Below are 16,880 nucleotides of genomic sequence, written 5' to 3'. Positions count from 1 at the left end.
AGTACAGCTGGAAGTCTGCTTGATCAAACTTGTCTCTCCCCACCCCCCTGCTGGGTCCTTCATTACATACTTGGAGCAGCAGAATTTGTGGATCAGGCTGCTGAGTAGTCTTATCAAGTTGTTTCTATCATTCTCTCCTTTGCTCCCAGTATGACTAAACTCTCTAGACTTCCACTTGTTAGCAAAACCTGTGAATGATGCTGAAAATCAGTGGAAATATAATGTAAACCTACTTCAAATACAGAACTACAGTAAGCTTTTCCTCAGTACAACACAGGCAGCGTACAGACTTGCTACTAGCACAGTAAGGTGAGTTACTATTTAGCAAAAGATCACTGGTATTCTGCCAACTTCATACATTACAGAATTTTCCCACTGACAATGCCAGGAATTTCTGAGCCAGGCGGTCACCCAGGTAAAGTGAGAGTTATTAGTAAGGTTTTTTATTCCTTTTTTTAAAAGATCTCACAATATGAGTTACACTAAATAAAATTCAATTCCACTTTCTGGGGGAAAATATCCCTGTATTAGCATGTAATTGTTAACTCTAAAGGTCATTTTACCCATACAAAATAAGTTTTTTCCATTAGAATACTTATTAACAAAGTAAGCCTTAAGTGAACTTAAACCAGAGCACTCAGAGACACTTGAGCATATTTTTACACGTTTGAATCAATAGAAGATTGCTTGTCTGTTTTTCCAAATTACACTCTTCATCAAAAAACCCAACATTTAATAGAGTGAGGCAAAATAGCAAATAACACTTCCTTTTCAGTACTACCACTGTTAATAGGAATCAATGTTGTACTGCTATTACAAAAGTACACATACAGCACATTCTCCATGCAGATTAAAATATTTTCATTCAGTGGGGAAGCTGGGCATGTACTCATAAAGTTTCTACGTGAAATTAGTGAACTTAAAGGGCTTGGCTTTGATCAGCGTATGACCACTGTTGTTAGGTACTCCAGTGATTCTGCATAATACATTTAACTTCTGGCTATAACCACATTCCATATTAACAGACTGAAGTCTGCAATGGTTATTGATGCAATTAGTAATGTGTATAACTTAAAACTGTTCCATCAACTTAAGGCATCAATTGAAAGCCCTCTGGAGTATTTTGACTAAGTGCGTAAGACTGCCGTTTAAGTGATCCATACAAACTTCATCCTGTACAGTAATTGAATTCCTCTACAGAGAAGAAATTAAATTGAAACCTTTTGTTAATGCAACACTATCTCCTGTAAACATACAAGCGTTTTCACTCAAATATCACTTGCTTGAAGCCTGAGCCAATAAACTGATATATTGCTAATCTACATCCTGATGAAGTAATGGTTGTAATTATTTGAAATAGTTTATATACATCACACATACCGTGTTTCCCCGAAAATAAGAGTGTCTTATATTAATTTTTGCTCCCAAAGTTGTGCTATGTCTTATTTTCAGGGGATGTCTTATTTTTCTATGTTCTGTTCGTTGGGCATGCTTCCAAACAAAAACTTTGCTACGTCTTACTTTCGGGGGATGCCTTATATTTTGCACTTCAGCAAAACCTCTACTACGTCTTATTTTCAGGGGATGTCTTATATTCAGGGAAACAGGGTAGTATTGGGTTACAGAAGGACAAGCCATCTATATCCCTTTAGCACTTATAAGAAAGCACCATTTTACATTTGTTTTGGCACAAGAAGATATGAGAGATGCTTTTTGAAGTCCTATCACTGGAATCTTTGTTAAAGGGCTCAACCACAGGATCAGAGACTGAACATTTTATCCCACCGTTACTATACTATTAAGTAACACTTGAGCATTTCTTTTTGTGGGATGGATTTGCTTACCAGTTGAAGTCACTCATAAGCTTTACTGTCTGTCATATTCTATTGGTCAATCTTCCATTACAGCAACTATGTGTTTGCTATTACCTTTGCTTGCTGGACCATTAGAGCTGAGAGTTTCCACCTTTCTCCCCTCCAACCAGAAAACCTATGCTTCAAAAACATGAATAAAGGACTCCGCTTTCCAGAAAGATTATACACTTCGAGTATATATCTCTGATGTGAAGCTATAAAAGACAGAGCTTATTTTTAAAAAGATTGGCCCCACATAAAATACTTATGGTCAATTCTAAATGTATTTATTTGTACGGACGTTTCTGTTATACCACACTGTACAAATTACAGTGGTATTCAGCAACCAAACTGCCCAACACACCATACTGAGAAGGCAAAGATATCAGTTCAATGACTCTGCTACACCATACACTCTAACTCAGTCTTGTGGGTACATTTGCTCCCTTCTCATAGCCCCTCATCTCTTTCTCCTTTTGTTACGCTTCACTATGCATTGAGACTGTTTTCCATAATCATTAGCATAGTGATCATATCAAAACCAACACAAATCTGCAAGTTTATTCCTGGTAAGGAAAGTAAGCACCAGTTGTTGACCATTGCCCATAGGAATAACTATGTTTCAGTGTATAAAATTTCAGTGAGATGAAGCTGGAATATATGTCAATCTGTAGCAGCTCAAGAGCTTTTAGTTAGGTGTGCTATAGTATAATGTGCATTGATTAAAGGCAAACAGCAAACCCAGCATTTTTAAAGAAGTTCACTACACAGATCAAATAAAATAGGATGCCAGTGACAGATTCCTGGGTACAAAATATATTCTACTGATCAGCTGCAGGACTACGGAGCTTGACAGTATAAAATTGTCCAGAAGCAGAAAGCAATTGTTAGAATGTGTGTTAATTATCTCTGTATATTAGAACACAAACACTGAGCAGTTAGAAAAAAAGGATTAAGATACTGGTGGGGCATGTAGAAACCGAACTGGTTTTCATGCCAAAAAATATCTAATTCAAAATATATTAAAGAGATAGGGAATTCAATGAATTAAGTCTTAATCTAAACACAGAGGTAACATTAATGTTAATTCTGTTTGAACTGAAGAATCCTAGCCTTGGCCCTATACAGCTTGCCTCAGGACAGCCCACCCTTTACCCTTTTAAAGCATATACAGATCTCTTGGTGCCTAAGATATGAAATTTGAGACCAAGGTAAATCATTAGGCAGAAGAACTGATAGCTTCACAGCACTAGCAGTGCAAATCTAACTAGTTCACTGCCAAACAATGCTACAACCTACTACACTTGAACAGCCATGGATTTTTTGCAGGCTGGTAAACAGTATTTCCATCAGCATAAATTGGGGGAACATGAAGAACAAACGCACTCTTATCAGTTACCTTAAATCGGTTTGTATGTGCATATTTACTTGTTATACAAAGAGACAGCAGCAGATATTTTAAGGTAAATAAGACTATGTAATAAAAGATACAATCAAAGTGCATGTTGAAATAAGTATCCCCCCCCCTTCAAAAAATCAAAAAGCCTATTAAGGTTTCCCATTATGGAGCCAGCACTCCATAGTTTTTGCTAGCATGTTTTGTTTAAAGTGCCTATTCACTTTTGTAGGAAGCTGGACAATGTTAAGGTATACAGCATTAAGAATGTAACTACTACATATCATTCTGTAATATTCATTCACTGCAATCAATCCTAGTGATTCTTCATCTTCACTTGTTTGGTCCTGTCCAGCATTACAACCAAAACATTTGCCCAGAGAACACGAATTGATATCAAGCACTGTGTACATTGAGTAGAATATCTTTCAAAAAGGAAATGCATTCATGGTTCATACTTAAGCGCTATTTGAACGGGATATTAACATCAAAGACATGCTACCCAGGTGGTCGATATGCCATAAACAGAAGGCAAAAAAATGGCACTCACATCAGCATTTAAAGTAAATAGAGTTATTTATAATTGCACCACCAAGTGAGGCATGAGTATTATGGTACATCATTCTAACATTTCCCATTTTGTGGTGATTTTTTAATGTACAGCTTTAAGAGTTATTGACAATTAAAACTAGGCACCATTTCCTTGTTAAACAGATTAGTTTTACTGGAAAGTGGAAGGTCTTTCCCATACGCAGTTTTTTAAAAGGTTCTATTCGTCTAGCTTTCCATGCTTACTTGTGTGAGTTTTTAAAGGCCTCACTGCAGATATATTGTCAGATTTTAAATTTAACTGTATAAATGAACATTTTCCTTGCCTAATCCTTACAAAAAAGTATTTCTTGGCAGTTTAGTGGGTAGCCAGTAGGTATACAATAGTATGGTTTCTACATTAGCCATGTCGGAGCACACTAAATGTGACAGAAGTATGAATAAGATGTTCTGTGGCACAGCTTAATCTGCAGGACTGTAAACTGTATTTAGATAACAGGCGTAGTTCCAGAAATCCACATTAGGGAGGCTATGTTAACAATCCATATGAAAGTGTAATTGCACTATGAGCATCATTTCCGTTGAGGAACCATATAAAGGACACACCATGACTAAGAAGCATATACCTAGCAAATCATGACAGGCTGTAAAGGCATTTGTCTTCAATGTTAAACTGCTTAATTCTTCTAACAGGACAAGGATTCTCTCTCTTAGAATGTAAGAGCCAGGGAGCAGTGTACTTAGACCCACAAAAATAAATGAAAGCAAAATGCTACTTGTATTCAGTCAGTGCTGGCCATGTTGGCCTCGGGCAAAGTGGCAAGCAAAGTCATATTTGTTTTTACACTTGCAACCACATATGTTACATTGGAAAGGGTTTTCAAATCCATGGCATCCCATATGAATAGTATAAAGAATATTGTCAGCAAAATACATATCACAGTGCTGGCAGTGATGCAGGAGCTGAGGATCCTGAACTGGAAGAGTTGGTGCTGGAGTACTTGGCTGACTATTACTTATACTTGGAGTACTGGCATGGGCACTGTGGTCACTGCTGGGACCTGCCACTGGACTGTAGTTTCTTTGAGTATGTGCAGGACGAGGATCAGGGCTTGTAGGAGGTGAGTTCCGAGGAATACTTGTTGTCACGGCTGGAATAACAGTTGGTGCAGCAGGCTGCTGCAACATAAAAGGCTTTTCATCTTGACAAGGTACAACATCAGGGGATGGTGGGTTTTGGTTTTCAGGAGGCAGGCTAGACAACTGTCCTGCTAATGTGGAAAGCTGGTTTAAAGGATTATCTACCATAAGATCTTGTGGGTCTCTTGGCAACCCACCAGTCTCTGTTGGCTTTGTCATACTATCATATGTTTCAGTCTGAATGTTGGGGATTTCATGCGTGAAATCATTAAGGTAATCTGGCTTCTGAACCACCATGGAAGGTGGACTCAAGTTAATTAGTGCTCTTCGACTGTATCCCAAGTTACTGGTCTTTTTCTGCAAGACCCCCCACATCTTCTTGCTACTAAGAGAAGGCCTTGTACCCTTTATAGGCACCATTTTATGTTTACGCCTGCGATGGTGAGACAAGTTGCTCCTGTCACTACAGCGGAAGGAACACAGTTCACATTTGTAAGGTTTTTCGCCAGTATGCGATCGCATATGAGCTTCCAGATGACGTTCATAGGCAGATGCAAAGGGGCATAAATGGCATCTATGTGGCTTCTCCCCTGAAATAACAAAATTCATACATTTTAACTGAGTGTTTCAAAGCATCCCAACAGAACAAAGAAGGAAAAATACCAGGCACATGTATTACCAAGTTTAATAAGAGCCAAGAATCAAAAAGATCACAAACTATTAATGTTTCCAAGTAGTGTCACAACATCCATTTTATATGTTTCTTAGTTTTGACTTGCACTAGCATTTTAAGACACATTTAAAACTACTAGGAAAAAGAAAAAAACAAGAAAATCCCATTAACATAAAGCTGCAAGTCTCCTGTGGACAACATAGCATGCATTTGATACAACAGTAAGGCATGTGTAGATTTCTGCATGCTGACATGAACATTTGGACATTGGTTATGCAGAGACAAAAACTGCAGTAGTAGTCATACCTGTGTGGATTCTAATATGCTCTATGAGACGTGCTGTTCCTTTGCTGGCATAATTACAATATCGACACTTTAATTTTCCATCAAAAGTTCTTTCAAATCCATCTACTAACACTCCTGAGTTTTCATCCAGTGAAACTTCAACTGAAGGATGATCTAGTCCATTTTGATCCCCTTCGGTCCCTGCTGCAAAAAGAAACAACAACATCAAAACACTCAATGGGAAATTTTACTTTATATCAAAGTTAGCCATAGAATATCCCACTGAGAGAGGCTGAAGGGGCATTTGTCTCTTGCTTTTTCAGAAACTATATTCAGGTTCAACTGTACCACGATTAACTTACCACCTTGAAGAGTCTCAGCTTCCTTGTCCCCGCTAACAGAGCCGGAAATCATGTTCACATGGTGAGTCTGCTGAGTCAAATATTCCTGAAAATCTTTTACAAAATCCAAAGGTTCTGGTTTCTTTTCACCCATATTCACACTACAGTTTCACAATGTTGTGCGCCTAAATGGTAAACAACAAAAAATAAGGTTAACACAAACCAAATAGTATTTCAAATAGTATTTCAAATAGTATTTCAAATAAATTTCAAATAAATAGTATTTACAAAAAATAAGGTTAACACAAACCAAATAGTATTTTGAATTGGTAGGGATTTGCTACATTTGTGTGTGCTCCTGGAAAACTCAGAACATTTCAGCCTCTCAATTACTATACAATTGCGACAAAATATATTATGCTAAGAAACAATTACTTATCAAGAGCTGCCAGTAAAATTTACAACTGACCAGAGAAGTGAATCAGGGTTTTCCACATGCACATGCAGAATCCATGTAACATGCTCATTCTACCTGATAACAATCAAGCTGCGGTGTTCTGTACCAGTTAAAGTTTCTAAGTTGTTTTCAAAGACATTCCATGTAGAGCATATTACAACAGTCTCAGGCAACTTTGGCATGGATCTACATATCCATTAAGGCAGGGAGCTATCCTCCATGCTAAGTAGAGTTGGAAGAAAGGATTAGTTGCAGCTGAATAAACCTGCTCCTCCAGCAATGATACTGGGTCAAGTATAATCACCAGATGCTTAATCAAATCAGCCAGGGTCAGCTGACCTCCATCCAACGTGGGAAGCATATTAAGTTCCAAGCCTTCAGCCTTATTGACCAGCATCTCTATGCTTCTCAGGATTCAAATTTCAGCTTCTTAGAACAGAAGGAAGAAAATTCTTTTTTCACATAGCCTATAGTTAATTTGTAAAACTCATAGGATGTGGTAAAGTCCACTAAGTTAAACTGTCTTTAATAGCCTTTCAAGAAGGAACCATGACACGGGTACGGAAAGTACTGCAGTGCTTCTCAGATGTGGTTGCCGCTTTAAAAAATGCGCGTTTGGAGTAGCGCAGAGTTTTTTGGGATACATGGTAGATGCAAGGGGAATCCACCCGACATCAGCAAAGGTGAGGGCCATCCAGGATGCCCCAGCACCACAAAGCAAGAGTTACAGGCATTTTGGGATTGCTAAATTATCATAAGGCCACAATGAGGAGTTTTCACTCGCACCGCTTTATTAGATAAACGGGCAGTGTGGCAGTGGACAAGTCAGCATGAGAAGGCATTCCGAGATGTCAAACGATTGTTGTCATCAGAAAGTGTATTGGTTCATTTTGATGAGAGGAAGCCATTAATTTTGACGTGCGATGCCTCCCATGGGAGTTGGAGCTGTGTTGCGCCATCAATTGGAGCATATGCGGCAAGCTCTCATTGCGTATTATTCTAGGACCGTTGTCTACAATGGAGCCAAATTACGCTGCAAATTGATAAGGAGGCATTAGCAATAGTGGCTGGGGTTAAGAAGTTTCATGATTACACCATTTATGATTGTTACAGACCATAAGCCGCTGTTGGGATTATTTTCCTCAGAGCGCCAGACACCACAGATATTGTCCCCTAGAATGCTGCGGTGGGCAATGTTCCTGAATGCATATGATTATGTCTTGCAGCACCAGTCGGGAAAGAAAATTGGTCATGTAGATGCGTTGAGTCGCTTGCCAGTACAAAGGGAGGAGGAAGATCATTCCCCACTTTTGGAGGTTTTGATGTTGGAATCGTTATCAGAGCCTCCAGTGCAAGCGGCAAAAATAGCAGAAAAGTCAGCTAAGGACCCAGTGCTTGCCCGAGTTTTGAATTGGGCATGGAAGGGTTGGCCATTGGGTAAGTTAGAGGAAAAATTCAGACCATTTGGAATGAGACAGCACGAGATATCTGTCCACAAGGGGTGCTTACTGTGGGGAAATAGAGTAGTGATCCCAGCAGCTTTAAGGATTAGGGTGCTGGAGGCCTTACATGTAGGGCACCCCGGAATAGTGAGAATGAAGGCATTGGCCCGTAGTTATGTGTGGTGGCCAAAGATGGATAGTGAAATAGAAGAATGGGTGGCCAGGTGCAGGGAGTGTCAGATAACGCGACCTGCCCCACCTCAGGCCCCTACCTATCAATGGGAGTCCACAAAAAGACCGTGGTCAAGGGTACATATTGATTTTGCAGGAAGGCCAGGTGTTTTCTCATCGTAGTGGACTCCATATTCCAAATGGCTAGAAGTAGTGCCAGTAATGTCAATGACATCACAAACAGTTATTAGGGCACTGCGTAAGTTATTTGCAACCCATGGCCTCCGGATCACGGTGGTATCGGATACTGGGACAGCATTTGTGTCCCAGGAGTTTAGAGTGTGCCTGGCCAATGGTGTTATGCGCCAGATTACATCGGCCCCTGTTCAGCCGACGACGCAGGGGCAGGCAGAAAGGATGGTGCGTTAAACGAGAAGGATGCATTGCAGCGAATAGTAGAGGATTGGCACCGTCGGTTGGCTTAATTTTTGTTAACACAGCACATAACACCGTGCACAGCCACCGGGAGGAGTCCCGACGAGTCGCTAATGAATCGGAAACTTACAACGTTGCTGGACCGAATGCATCCCGATTCAGTTGATGATCGTCCACGGAAAGAAGATCAGGTGTTGAAAGCACCTCGGACATTTGATAGGGATGATACGGTGTATGTCCGAAATTATGGAGCAGGTCCATGTTGGGTCCCAGCAGTTGTGAGGCCCTTGTCTTATAGGGTGGAAACTGAAGAGGGGCGGGTGATCCGCAGACATGTTGACCAAGTAAGGAAGAGAGTGCCAGGTCCAACAGTAGATCAGGAACCCCAGGTCCTCGAATCTAGGGCGTTAAGGGGGCAGATGGAGATGCAGGATAAGGAAACAGCAAAGGGTCCAATTGTTTTGCAGAACCAGGAACAAACACAGACTCAGGAGCCAGAGCGGGAGCTGAGACGATCTCAGCGAAAGAGAATCCCACCAGATTATTACAGGAGTTAGGGGGAAGGGGTGTAATGTATTGTATTGATTGTGAGGTACTGTATTGTTTTAAGAGTCTGCAGCTGTTGCACTGGAATTGGTAATCAGTAGGTGTGTTATATTGAGCACAGCTGCAGAGTGATTTTAGGCTATGTGTGAGTAGCAGCTTTGAAATAAAGCACCATGTTTTGTTCCTCCGACTCCTGATTCTTTGAGACATAACAAAGACCATTAAGGACATAATCAAGGACACGATGTCCAAAGGCCATGATCACTCTAAACATACCTCTGAATGTTGCAGGGTGAGGAGACAGTTGCAAGAGGAGAACTTCCCTAAAGTGGGCCTTCTAGGGTATTTTGTCAGCCTCCAAGGAAACAGGGCAATGGACTGGATGGATTACTGATCCAATCCAACAGATCTCTTGGGTTTTCAGAAGTTGTTCCAACTTATTAAACATAATCTAAAAATTAGTTTTTTTCCTTAGTTTTTAGACCTTCAGTTTCATCAGATGTTTACATTTCTGTGATTAAAAACCTGACCTCCAATTATAGAACTCAAAGAAACATCAAGGTATTTAAAATTCAGTATTTTATAATATAAAAGGAAGAGAAGAATGGAGGAACCTCACCATTACCAAAAGGAATAAGTGCACAGAGGGACGGTAATGTGGATCTGAAGCAGCTGCCATGTGAAATAAAAAGTATTTACCCACAGATGCCTCAACAAGATCCTCTTTGCTCAATCCCTAATACCTTTACCTGCACTGTGTGTACATTTTAAATCTTCTACAGACATCCACGGCTTTTTTAAAAAAATAACTGCAGATTCTGTTTCCTTAGATTAAATATTAGCAGTCAAATTTCTCTTAATTATATGGTACTCGGCTGCCAATGTCTTCCTGGACTATATGAACTGAATTGCTGGACACAAACAGAAGCTCTCTGTTCCAGGATTCCATTTATAACATTGGTCAGATGCCTCAATGAAGTTCATAGGGATATGATAGCAACATCCACTCCTTGTTCACACTCAGTGCTTGGCAACCATTAATATACTGCCCCAACGGAGACTCACTTGGGGCTATTATGACAGAACAGCCATCAGTCTGGCCTATAAAGGGCATCTGAGCTATCTGCTATTGTCTGGTATCCATACATTTTGGATAGCAAAATCCAAGCTCTTATTTCACTTCCCCTCAATCATTAACAGTGATCTTTCAGCCATCATTTTTTTTCTTGAAAAACTATTAAATAAATCTCTACGTAATATAATGAGGAACATAAATGCTTTAATTGGAGTTATCCTGAAAAACCAGATAGTTCTGTTTTGTTCTAGTCTTGTTCTAGGTGGAAACATCCCTAAAACACTGTGAATGTTTTTTCACATCATCTGTTATACAGACTCTAAGTCCTGAGGGCCATCAAAGACAGCTACGAGGAAAAAGTAATGCATTAGAGAATACTACTCGCCAAAGCTTTCCCTTGTAATTTACAAGGCTTTTGACGTTGATCACTTTTTCAAGATAAAAAGGTTCAAAAAGAAAATCTCTTGTTTGTCTCCAGTCAGATTTGGGAAACACAAAACCACAGATACAAGTATTCAGAATACAACAATATTTTGTCTACTTATAATCCAGTATCTCTACCATATGATTGCATTAGAAGGCGGATGTATAAAGAGATCCTTTAAAAAGTACCAAAAATTACAAAAGAAGTCTTACCTTATCAATCCAAATAACATTTAAATCAATGAAAGAGACATCAAAAATCCATTCTTGAAATGTAGGTTCCATTATATTTGGAGACATTCACAAAACTGTAATGCCTCTCTAATTCTACCAAAAAAAAAAGTACTTGTGTTGGCATTAAAAGAGAAGTGTATTATAGAGCATACAACTCAAATCCTACAGCAGAGATTACATTTTTCAGACTCTGTGCTTTATAACCCACCACAGTTTAAACCCAGGTCTGCTCAGTCACTTAAAATGGGAAGGGGGGACACAGATGGGGGTGTGGGGAGCTCAACTCTACTTTTTCTTGCTCTTTACTTCCCTGGAGCCCCATACAAACGCTTTCCCCAGAAAAACTCACTACTGAATATCTGTGCTGAGGAAACAGCAGACTGGAGAAATGGATGTATGAAAAGGACTTCTGTACCTCCCACCCATTCAGCTCTGAAATTCTCAAAAGTTGAAGGATTCTGTCATCAGACTTCAACGATATATTTCTGAAGTTCATCTGATAATTACATCAGCTATCTCACACATGTATGAAGTGGTTCATACCTGAGGAACCGCATCTCCCCATATTGCCCCACCAGGTCCCTCCGCTCGTCGGAGTACCTGTTGGACTTCCCCGGTCCAAAAAGCATCCGACTGGCCTCTACAAGGGTCAGGGCTTTTACAGCCCTGGCCCCCATTTGGTGGAACAGGCTTCCTAGAGAAGTTAGGGCCCTGTGGGACTTGCAGGAATTCCTTGGGACCCGTAAAACAACCCTGTTTGTCCAAGCTTTCCCACATGGCCAGCCAAGGAGACTGTAAATATCCCATCTATTGCCTCAGCCTCTCATGGGTTTAGTGGGAGGGGAGTGGGTTTGTTGCCATCTGTTTTTATCTGTTTATCTGTTTTAAGGTCACCCAGATCCCCCCAGGTAGGGCCTGACACTGTTTGTTGCTTCTAAGTGAAGAGGTGTCATTTTAACAAATTTATTCAGCCTACATTCTTCAGTTAAGGGATCACTACATAGGATTTGTACATTATTCTTAACTACAGCTATTCCAAGTCTCTTTCATATGACAGACGTGCCTACCTTGTTGTTGTCATCAGCTGCTTATAAGCTTAAGTTAACTGAGTTTCCACTTGTTCAACTCTGAAAATAAACAAAAATGACAACACATACATCAGTGACTTACAATAAATATTTTATACTAGTTTTGTTTTGACAGTGACTGAAAGAAGAAGGAGGAAAGTTGGGCTTATATCCCCCCCCCACTTTCTCTTCTATAGGAAACTCAAAGGGGATTACAATCTCCTTTCCCTTCTTTCTTCACAACAAACACCCTGTGAGGTGGGTGGGGCTGAGAGAGCTCCGAAGAACTATGATTAGCCCAAGATCACCCAGCTGGCGTGTGTGGGAATGCATAGGCTAATCTGAATTCCCCAGATAAGCCTCCACAGCTCAAGCACAGAGCGAGGAATCAAACCCGGTTCCTCCAGATTAGAATGCACCTGCTCTTAACCACTACACCACTGCTGTTCTGAAAAGACTGAAAAGATGCAGACAAAAGCATGAACAAATACTTAATGAGTTGCACACTAAAGTCTGGTGGGTGTTTTATAATACCTTATTAAAAGCATTGCTGTGCCATCTCATAAAGTAATATAAGACAGCTTTCTGGGATGGGACACCAACCAAAATGGGTTACACATTCTGTGCACTATAAATGAGACCCAAGCATCCCATTACAGCTAACTCTCTAGCCACAATTAAACAATACTTTAAACAAGGGCCAGGAATAAAAAATTGTTTCTGGATTTTCTGGGTGCTTCACTTAGCAATTTGTTCAACTCTTTACTGAGCAGGCATGTACACTTAAAACATGTTTAGGAAAATGTGAGCTGTTTTTTTCCAGGCCTTCCCCGATGACAACATTTTAATGGTTCTATCATATCAGACTGAAAATCAATTTTCAGAGAATATCAGCTGCTATTCTATGAACACCTTCTATGAACATATGAACTATGAACATCAGAACACTTGTTTGTGTTTGATGCCCCTCCTTATATGTCTGGGTAGACCTGCTTAGGAATAATGATGACCACTTAAATACAAGCCATATAATGTCTCAGTTCCAGTATGCATATGAGGCTGAATAAAAACACTGAAGGGAGAGAGATAAACACTTTCATGTGAAGCAACAGAAGTCAGCTAGCCAAGTTCCTGTAGAGCAAACCCAAATGTTAAGTGCTCCTTCCCGAAATACACTCAACAGTATATTCCATTTCTAGGATCCAGCAAAGATGCGGTACTTTGCTCTTGCTTCTACTGGCATACAAGCATAATCGCTACAATGCACAAACTATGCAGAAAACTTCAAATCCAGGAAGTATGGATACATACTACAAACTCCTTAGCAAACAAAAGACTACCAACTTCAATATTTTACCTAGCAAACTCCTTTAATAAGTAACAAATATCTTACAGCAACATCTTTCATTCTGGATGACAACACACATTTCTCCAACCTTGCAGAGTGCAGCCAGTGAGATGGAGGGCAGGGGAGCACAAGTACCCTTGGTAGTGTCATCCTCAATGTTGAAACACTCATGATCCAAAGTCGTTCAATGTTATTAGTGTGCCTTTCCATCTATTAACACTTTTCTGCGGGTGTTATATCTGCATGGATTCCAAATATTTGTGGTTATGATTGCATTTGGTATCATTTCAGTTTAAAAAACACTTGAAAAGATAGTAGGCAACCAGAACAGAATGCAGTTTTCTAGTGTATAGAATGCCGCATGCTATCCTTCCTAGTCTCCACCTCTTCAGGACCATGTAGGGACAATATTCCCTTTCTCCAGCCAATTCAGAATGCCTTGACTAAATTCATATTTCTCTCCTGTTGCTAAACTCACAGTCCTCTAATGTTTGCCTTTTTTTTTTTACCAATGCTTAGAAAAATTTCATATTAACTTCAACATTCCAGTCTCACTGTTACAGCTTCCTAATTTTGGTCTGGTTTTTTAAAAAAGTAAAATGATTTGTAGATTACACATAAATCCAAAGATGCACAGAAGGCATGTGACATTAAGAAACTGCTACTGGCCATGGCTTTCTGTCACATGAATTCAATGGCAAATCTGGGCCTGAGACTTCTGCATCACCACACATTACATGCTAACTCCACAAGCTCACACACAGCCAGACTTATTTGGCAAGAGGTACACACACTGTACCTCGTGAAGAATTATATCTGCAATTTTCATCAACTAAAAGAGGCACCTTTACTTCCATCTCTAGCATATGATCTGCACCTCAGGGAGACTTGCAGCTTATCATTTCCTCTGTAAGCCATTTCAAGGTGAGAACCACCTGCCAGCTACAGGTTCTACCAGGCAAGGACCTTACCCACTTTCCTGAAACATGGGGCAGATGGTACACCGGGCTACAGTGCTCAGAAGAGCAACATGTAGCATCTAGGTCACAGAATCTGTATCACTGCTCTATGTTTTCTATCCTGATGCAACCTGTGCCATCTTTCTTGCCTCTTCTAACCACGTCCTTGTCCATTTCAAGACCTTCTCTAGTAATGCATTTTCTCAACATACACCTTACTCACATGTCCACTATCAACAGATATCCAAATCTCATGCATCCAACCTACTTCTATTTGCCAGCCTCTGGACAAAAACTGTGCTCCTTGGAGGAAGGGAAGAATAAAAATGGGCAAGAGGAATACAGAAAATTATTCCACTTTCAAGTTCAGGGCAACAACAGAGATGATAAAGAAGTGTTTAGGAGAAGCTCCTCTCAGGTACTACTTCTCACCAAATCTTTGAACGAAAGCTGCCTTTTACTAAGTCAGGCCACTGCATTATGGTCAGTACTATCAACTCCAAGGGGCAGTGGCCCAGGTATTTTACATAACCTACTTCCTGATCCTTTTCTCAATCTAAAGACTTTCTGTGTGCAAAGCAGATGTCCTACCACTGTGATAAAGCCTTTCCCATAGGAAACAAAGATACTTCCTCAGAACAGCTCACTGCAAAGGGAGACTTATGTCTGGGTTGCTTGAAAGGACAGGATAAAAAGGCACAAACCAGTCAAAATCCTTCTACCTTTATGCAAACACAATGTTAGCATGAACACAGAATTTCTAGGCGATCAACCAACCAACAAGGTGTGACAGCAAAGAGTATTGTGGCCACGGGGTGTTTTGGGTTTTCAATGTTGTGTGACCATGGTAGTTCTTGCTCCTAACGTTTTGCCTGCATCTATGGCTGGCATCTTCAGAGTTAGATGTGTTTCTCTCCGTGGCCGTCAGGTGAACGTGACAATATCAGCTGGTTCAGCTTTCCTCATGCCCAGAGTGTTGTGACTGCAGCTGCCTGTCCTTTCTACACAAGAAAGCTCCTTCCCTTACCCTGGGAAAGCCAACTTCCACATCCACCTAGGGGGCTTGCAAAGCAGAGCCCCTTCCTCTCACCAGCTCAGGCACGAGATTACCTGTCCGATCAGTCTCTACCAGGTGGGCTTTGCCACTGTTTAGCCTTTCCATTTCTCTACCACCCTCCTTAACTCTCTCTCTCTCGCAGGCGACAAATGATGAAGAGATGCTGCACAAGGCGGTCTTTCCGTCCACAGGAGTCCGGCAACAGATGTCTGCGAGCGCCCCCGACTCACCTCCGCTGCACTTTGCAGCGTCCAGTGCCCACAACTCCTGCCCCCGCCGCCTCCATGTTTGTTGTGTCTCCCAGAGGGCAGACGCGACCCGCCAAGTCCCGCGAGAGCCGCACAACCTCTGCGCCTGCGCGTCTCGCGCTCCGCGCTCGAGCCCACCGTAGCAGCGAAAAATTGGTTTCTCCGAGGGGTGGTTTCCTTAACAATTCTGTAACGAGACTTCCGGTTGCAGACTGCAGTCGCACGTACCTTCCATGTGCGGGCACAGCAGTGATGAGAATAAAGGAGAAATATGTCAAATAAGGCAGAATTTGTAAATAAACATCCCTTCCCCAAAGTATTCAACAGAAGCTAAACAAAAAATACCATTTCTAAGAGCAAAAACGAAATGTACGTAGTACTTTTCATTGAGACATTGTGCAAGCTTTTGATATCACCAAATCTTCATCAAGATGGATGGATTTTACAACATTGTAAAATATAGACGGGTAGACGGCAGATTTCTTGCGCCATGATATTAATGTATAATCTTCAGACATCCTCATCTTAAATAACTGATGACTGGACATGCATCCATCCGACAAATAGATCCAGAGAAGAAATTTCCCCATAGAATTTTCCCATGTTACCTAGTTTTCAGTGACCCAGAAGTGCAACTTCCCTTTTGCTGCAAGGCTTTGAATGCCAAGCAGGGAACTTGATTGTTATTTTTAGTGGTTTTTAATGAATGATTTTATTGTATATGTTTTAATTTGTTAGCCACTTTGGTGGGCCTTGTGATGCCAGAAAAGTGGGATATAAATGTCTGTGAGGAACCCAACAACACAAAGCAGTGATGCACCTGCCCTGAGTGAGTTCAAGCATTTTATAGTCAGTCAAAGCTCCTTAGTCCCCGCAGCCCACACCCTAGTTTTTCTAGGGTTGCAAACTCCAAGGTGGAAAATATCTGGAGAGTTTGGGTACGGAGCCTAAGCAGGGTGCAGTTTGGCTGAGGAAGTATCTTCAGTGGGGTGCAATGTCCAACCCAAACTGCCATTCCTTCCAAGTGAATTACTCTCTGTTCCCTGGAGATCAATTGTAATCCTAGAAGATCTCTAGCCACGAGCTGGAGTTTGCAAACCTCAATTCAATCATTTACCAAGAAACGCATCACCATGTCCCAGGGGAATCATGCTAGTAGTGCCCACTCTAGAAGGAACATA

At 40.9% G+C, this 16,880-nt stretch overlaps 1 protein-coding gene across 3 annotated transcripts; it reads right to left on the bottom strand.

The window, feature by feature from the left end:
* Window positions 1-3,258: 3,258 nt before the first annotated feature.
* IKZF5 (IKAROS family zinc finger 5) lies at window positions 3,259-15,792 on the bottom strand. 3 transcript variants are annotated; one of them, XM_048506434.1, is made up of 7 exons: window positions 15,682-15,792; window positions 12,088-12,147; window positions 11,000-11,113; window positions 9,908-9,960; window positions 6,259-6,422; window positions 5,918-6,100; window positions 3,259-5,528 (listed from the first exon to the last, which is right to left on the bottom strand). In XM_048506434.1, the coding sequence occupies exons 5-7, from the start codon at window positions 6,389-6,391 to the stop codon at window positions 4,585-4,587; spliced, it is 1,260 nt and encodes a 419-aa protein (XP_048362391.1). In that variant the 5' UTR covers window positions 6,392-6,422; window positions 9,908-9,960; window positions 11,000-11,113; window positions 12,088-12,147; window positions 15,682-15,792; the 3' UTR covers window positions 3,259-4,584. The 3 variants fall into 3 exon arrangements, with proteins under 3 accessions (XP_048362391.1, XP_048362389.1, XP_048362390.1); XM_048506432.1 differs by lacking the exon at window positions 9,908-9,960; XM_048506433.1 differs by lacking the exon at window positions 9,908-9,960 and having other exon boundaries at window positions 15,505-15,759.
* Between the last annotated feature and the right edge of the window lie 1,088 nt (window positions 15,793-16,880).

The sequence above is a fragment of the Sphaerodactylus townsendi genome, linkage group LG08 (assembly GCF_021028975.2).
Source record: "Sphaerodactylus townsendi isolate TG3544 linkage group LG08, MPM_Stown_v2.3, whole genome shotgun sequence".
NCBI classification, from domain to species: domain Eukaryota; kingdom Metazoa; phylum Chordata; class Lepidosauria; order Squamata; family Sphaerodactylidae; genus Sphaerodactylus; species Sphaerodactylus townsendi.
The sequence above is the reverse complement of the archived record's forward strand: the minus strand, read 5'-3'. Positions and strand labels throughout refer to the sequence as shown.

Bases quoted from the DNA above. Each gene is read 5' to 3' on its own strand.
- IKZF5 (XM_048506434.1), bottom strand. From the start codon at position 6,391: ATGGGTGAAAAGAAACCAGAACCTTTGGATTTTGTAAAAGATTTTCAG. The intron at 6,101-6,258 runs GTAAGTTAATCG...TTCTTTTTGCAG, and splicing joins AGCTGAGACTCTTCAAGGTG to CAGGGACCGAAGGGGATCAA. The intron at 5,529-5,917 runs GTATGACTACTA...TTGTTATTTCAG, and splicing joins GCATATTAGAATCCACACAG to GGGAGAAGCCACATAGATGC.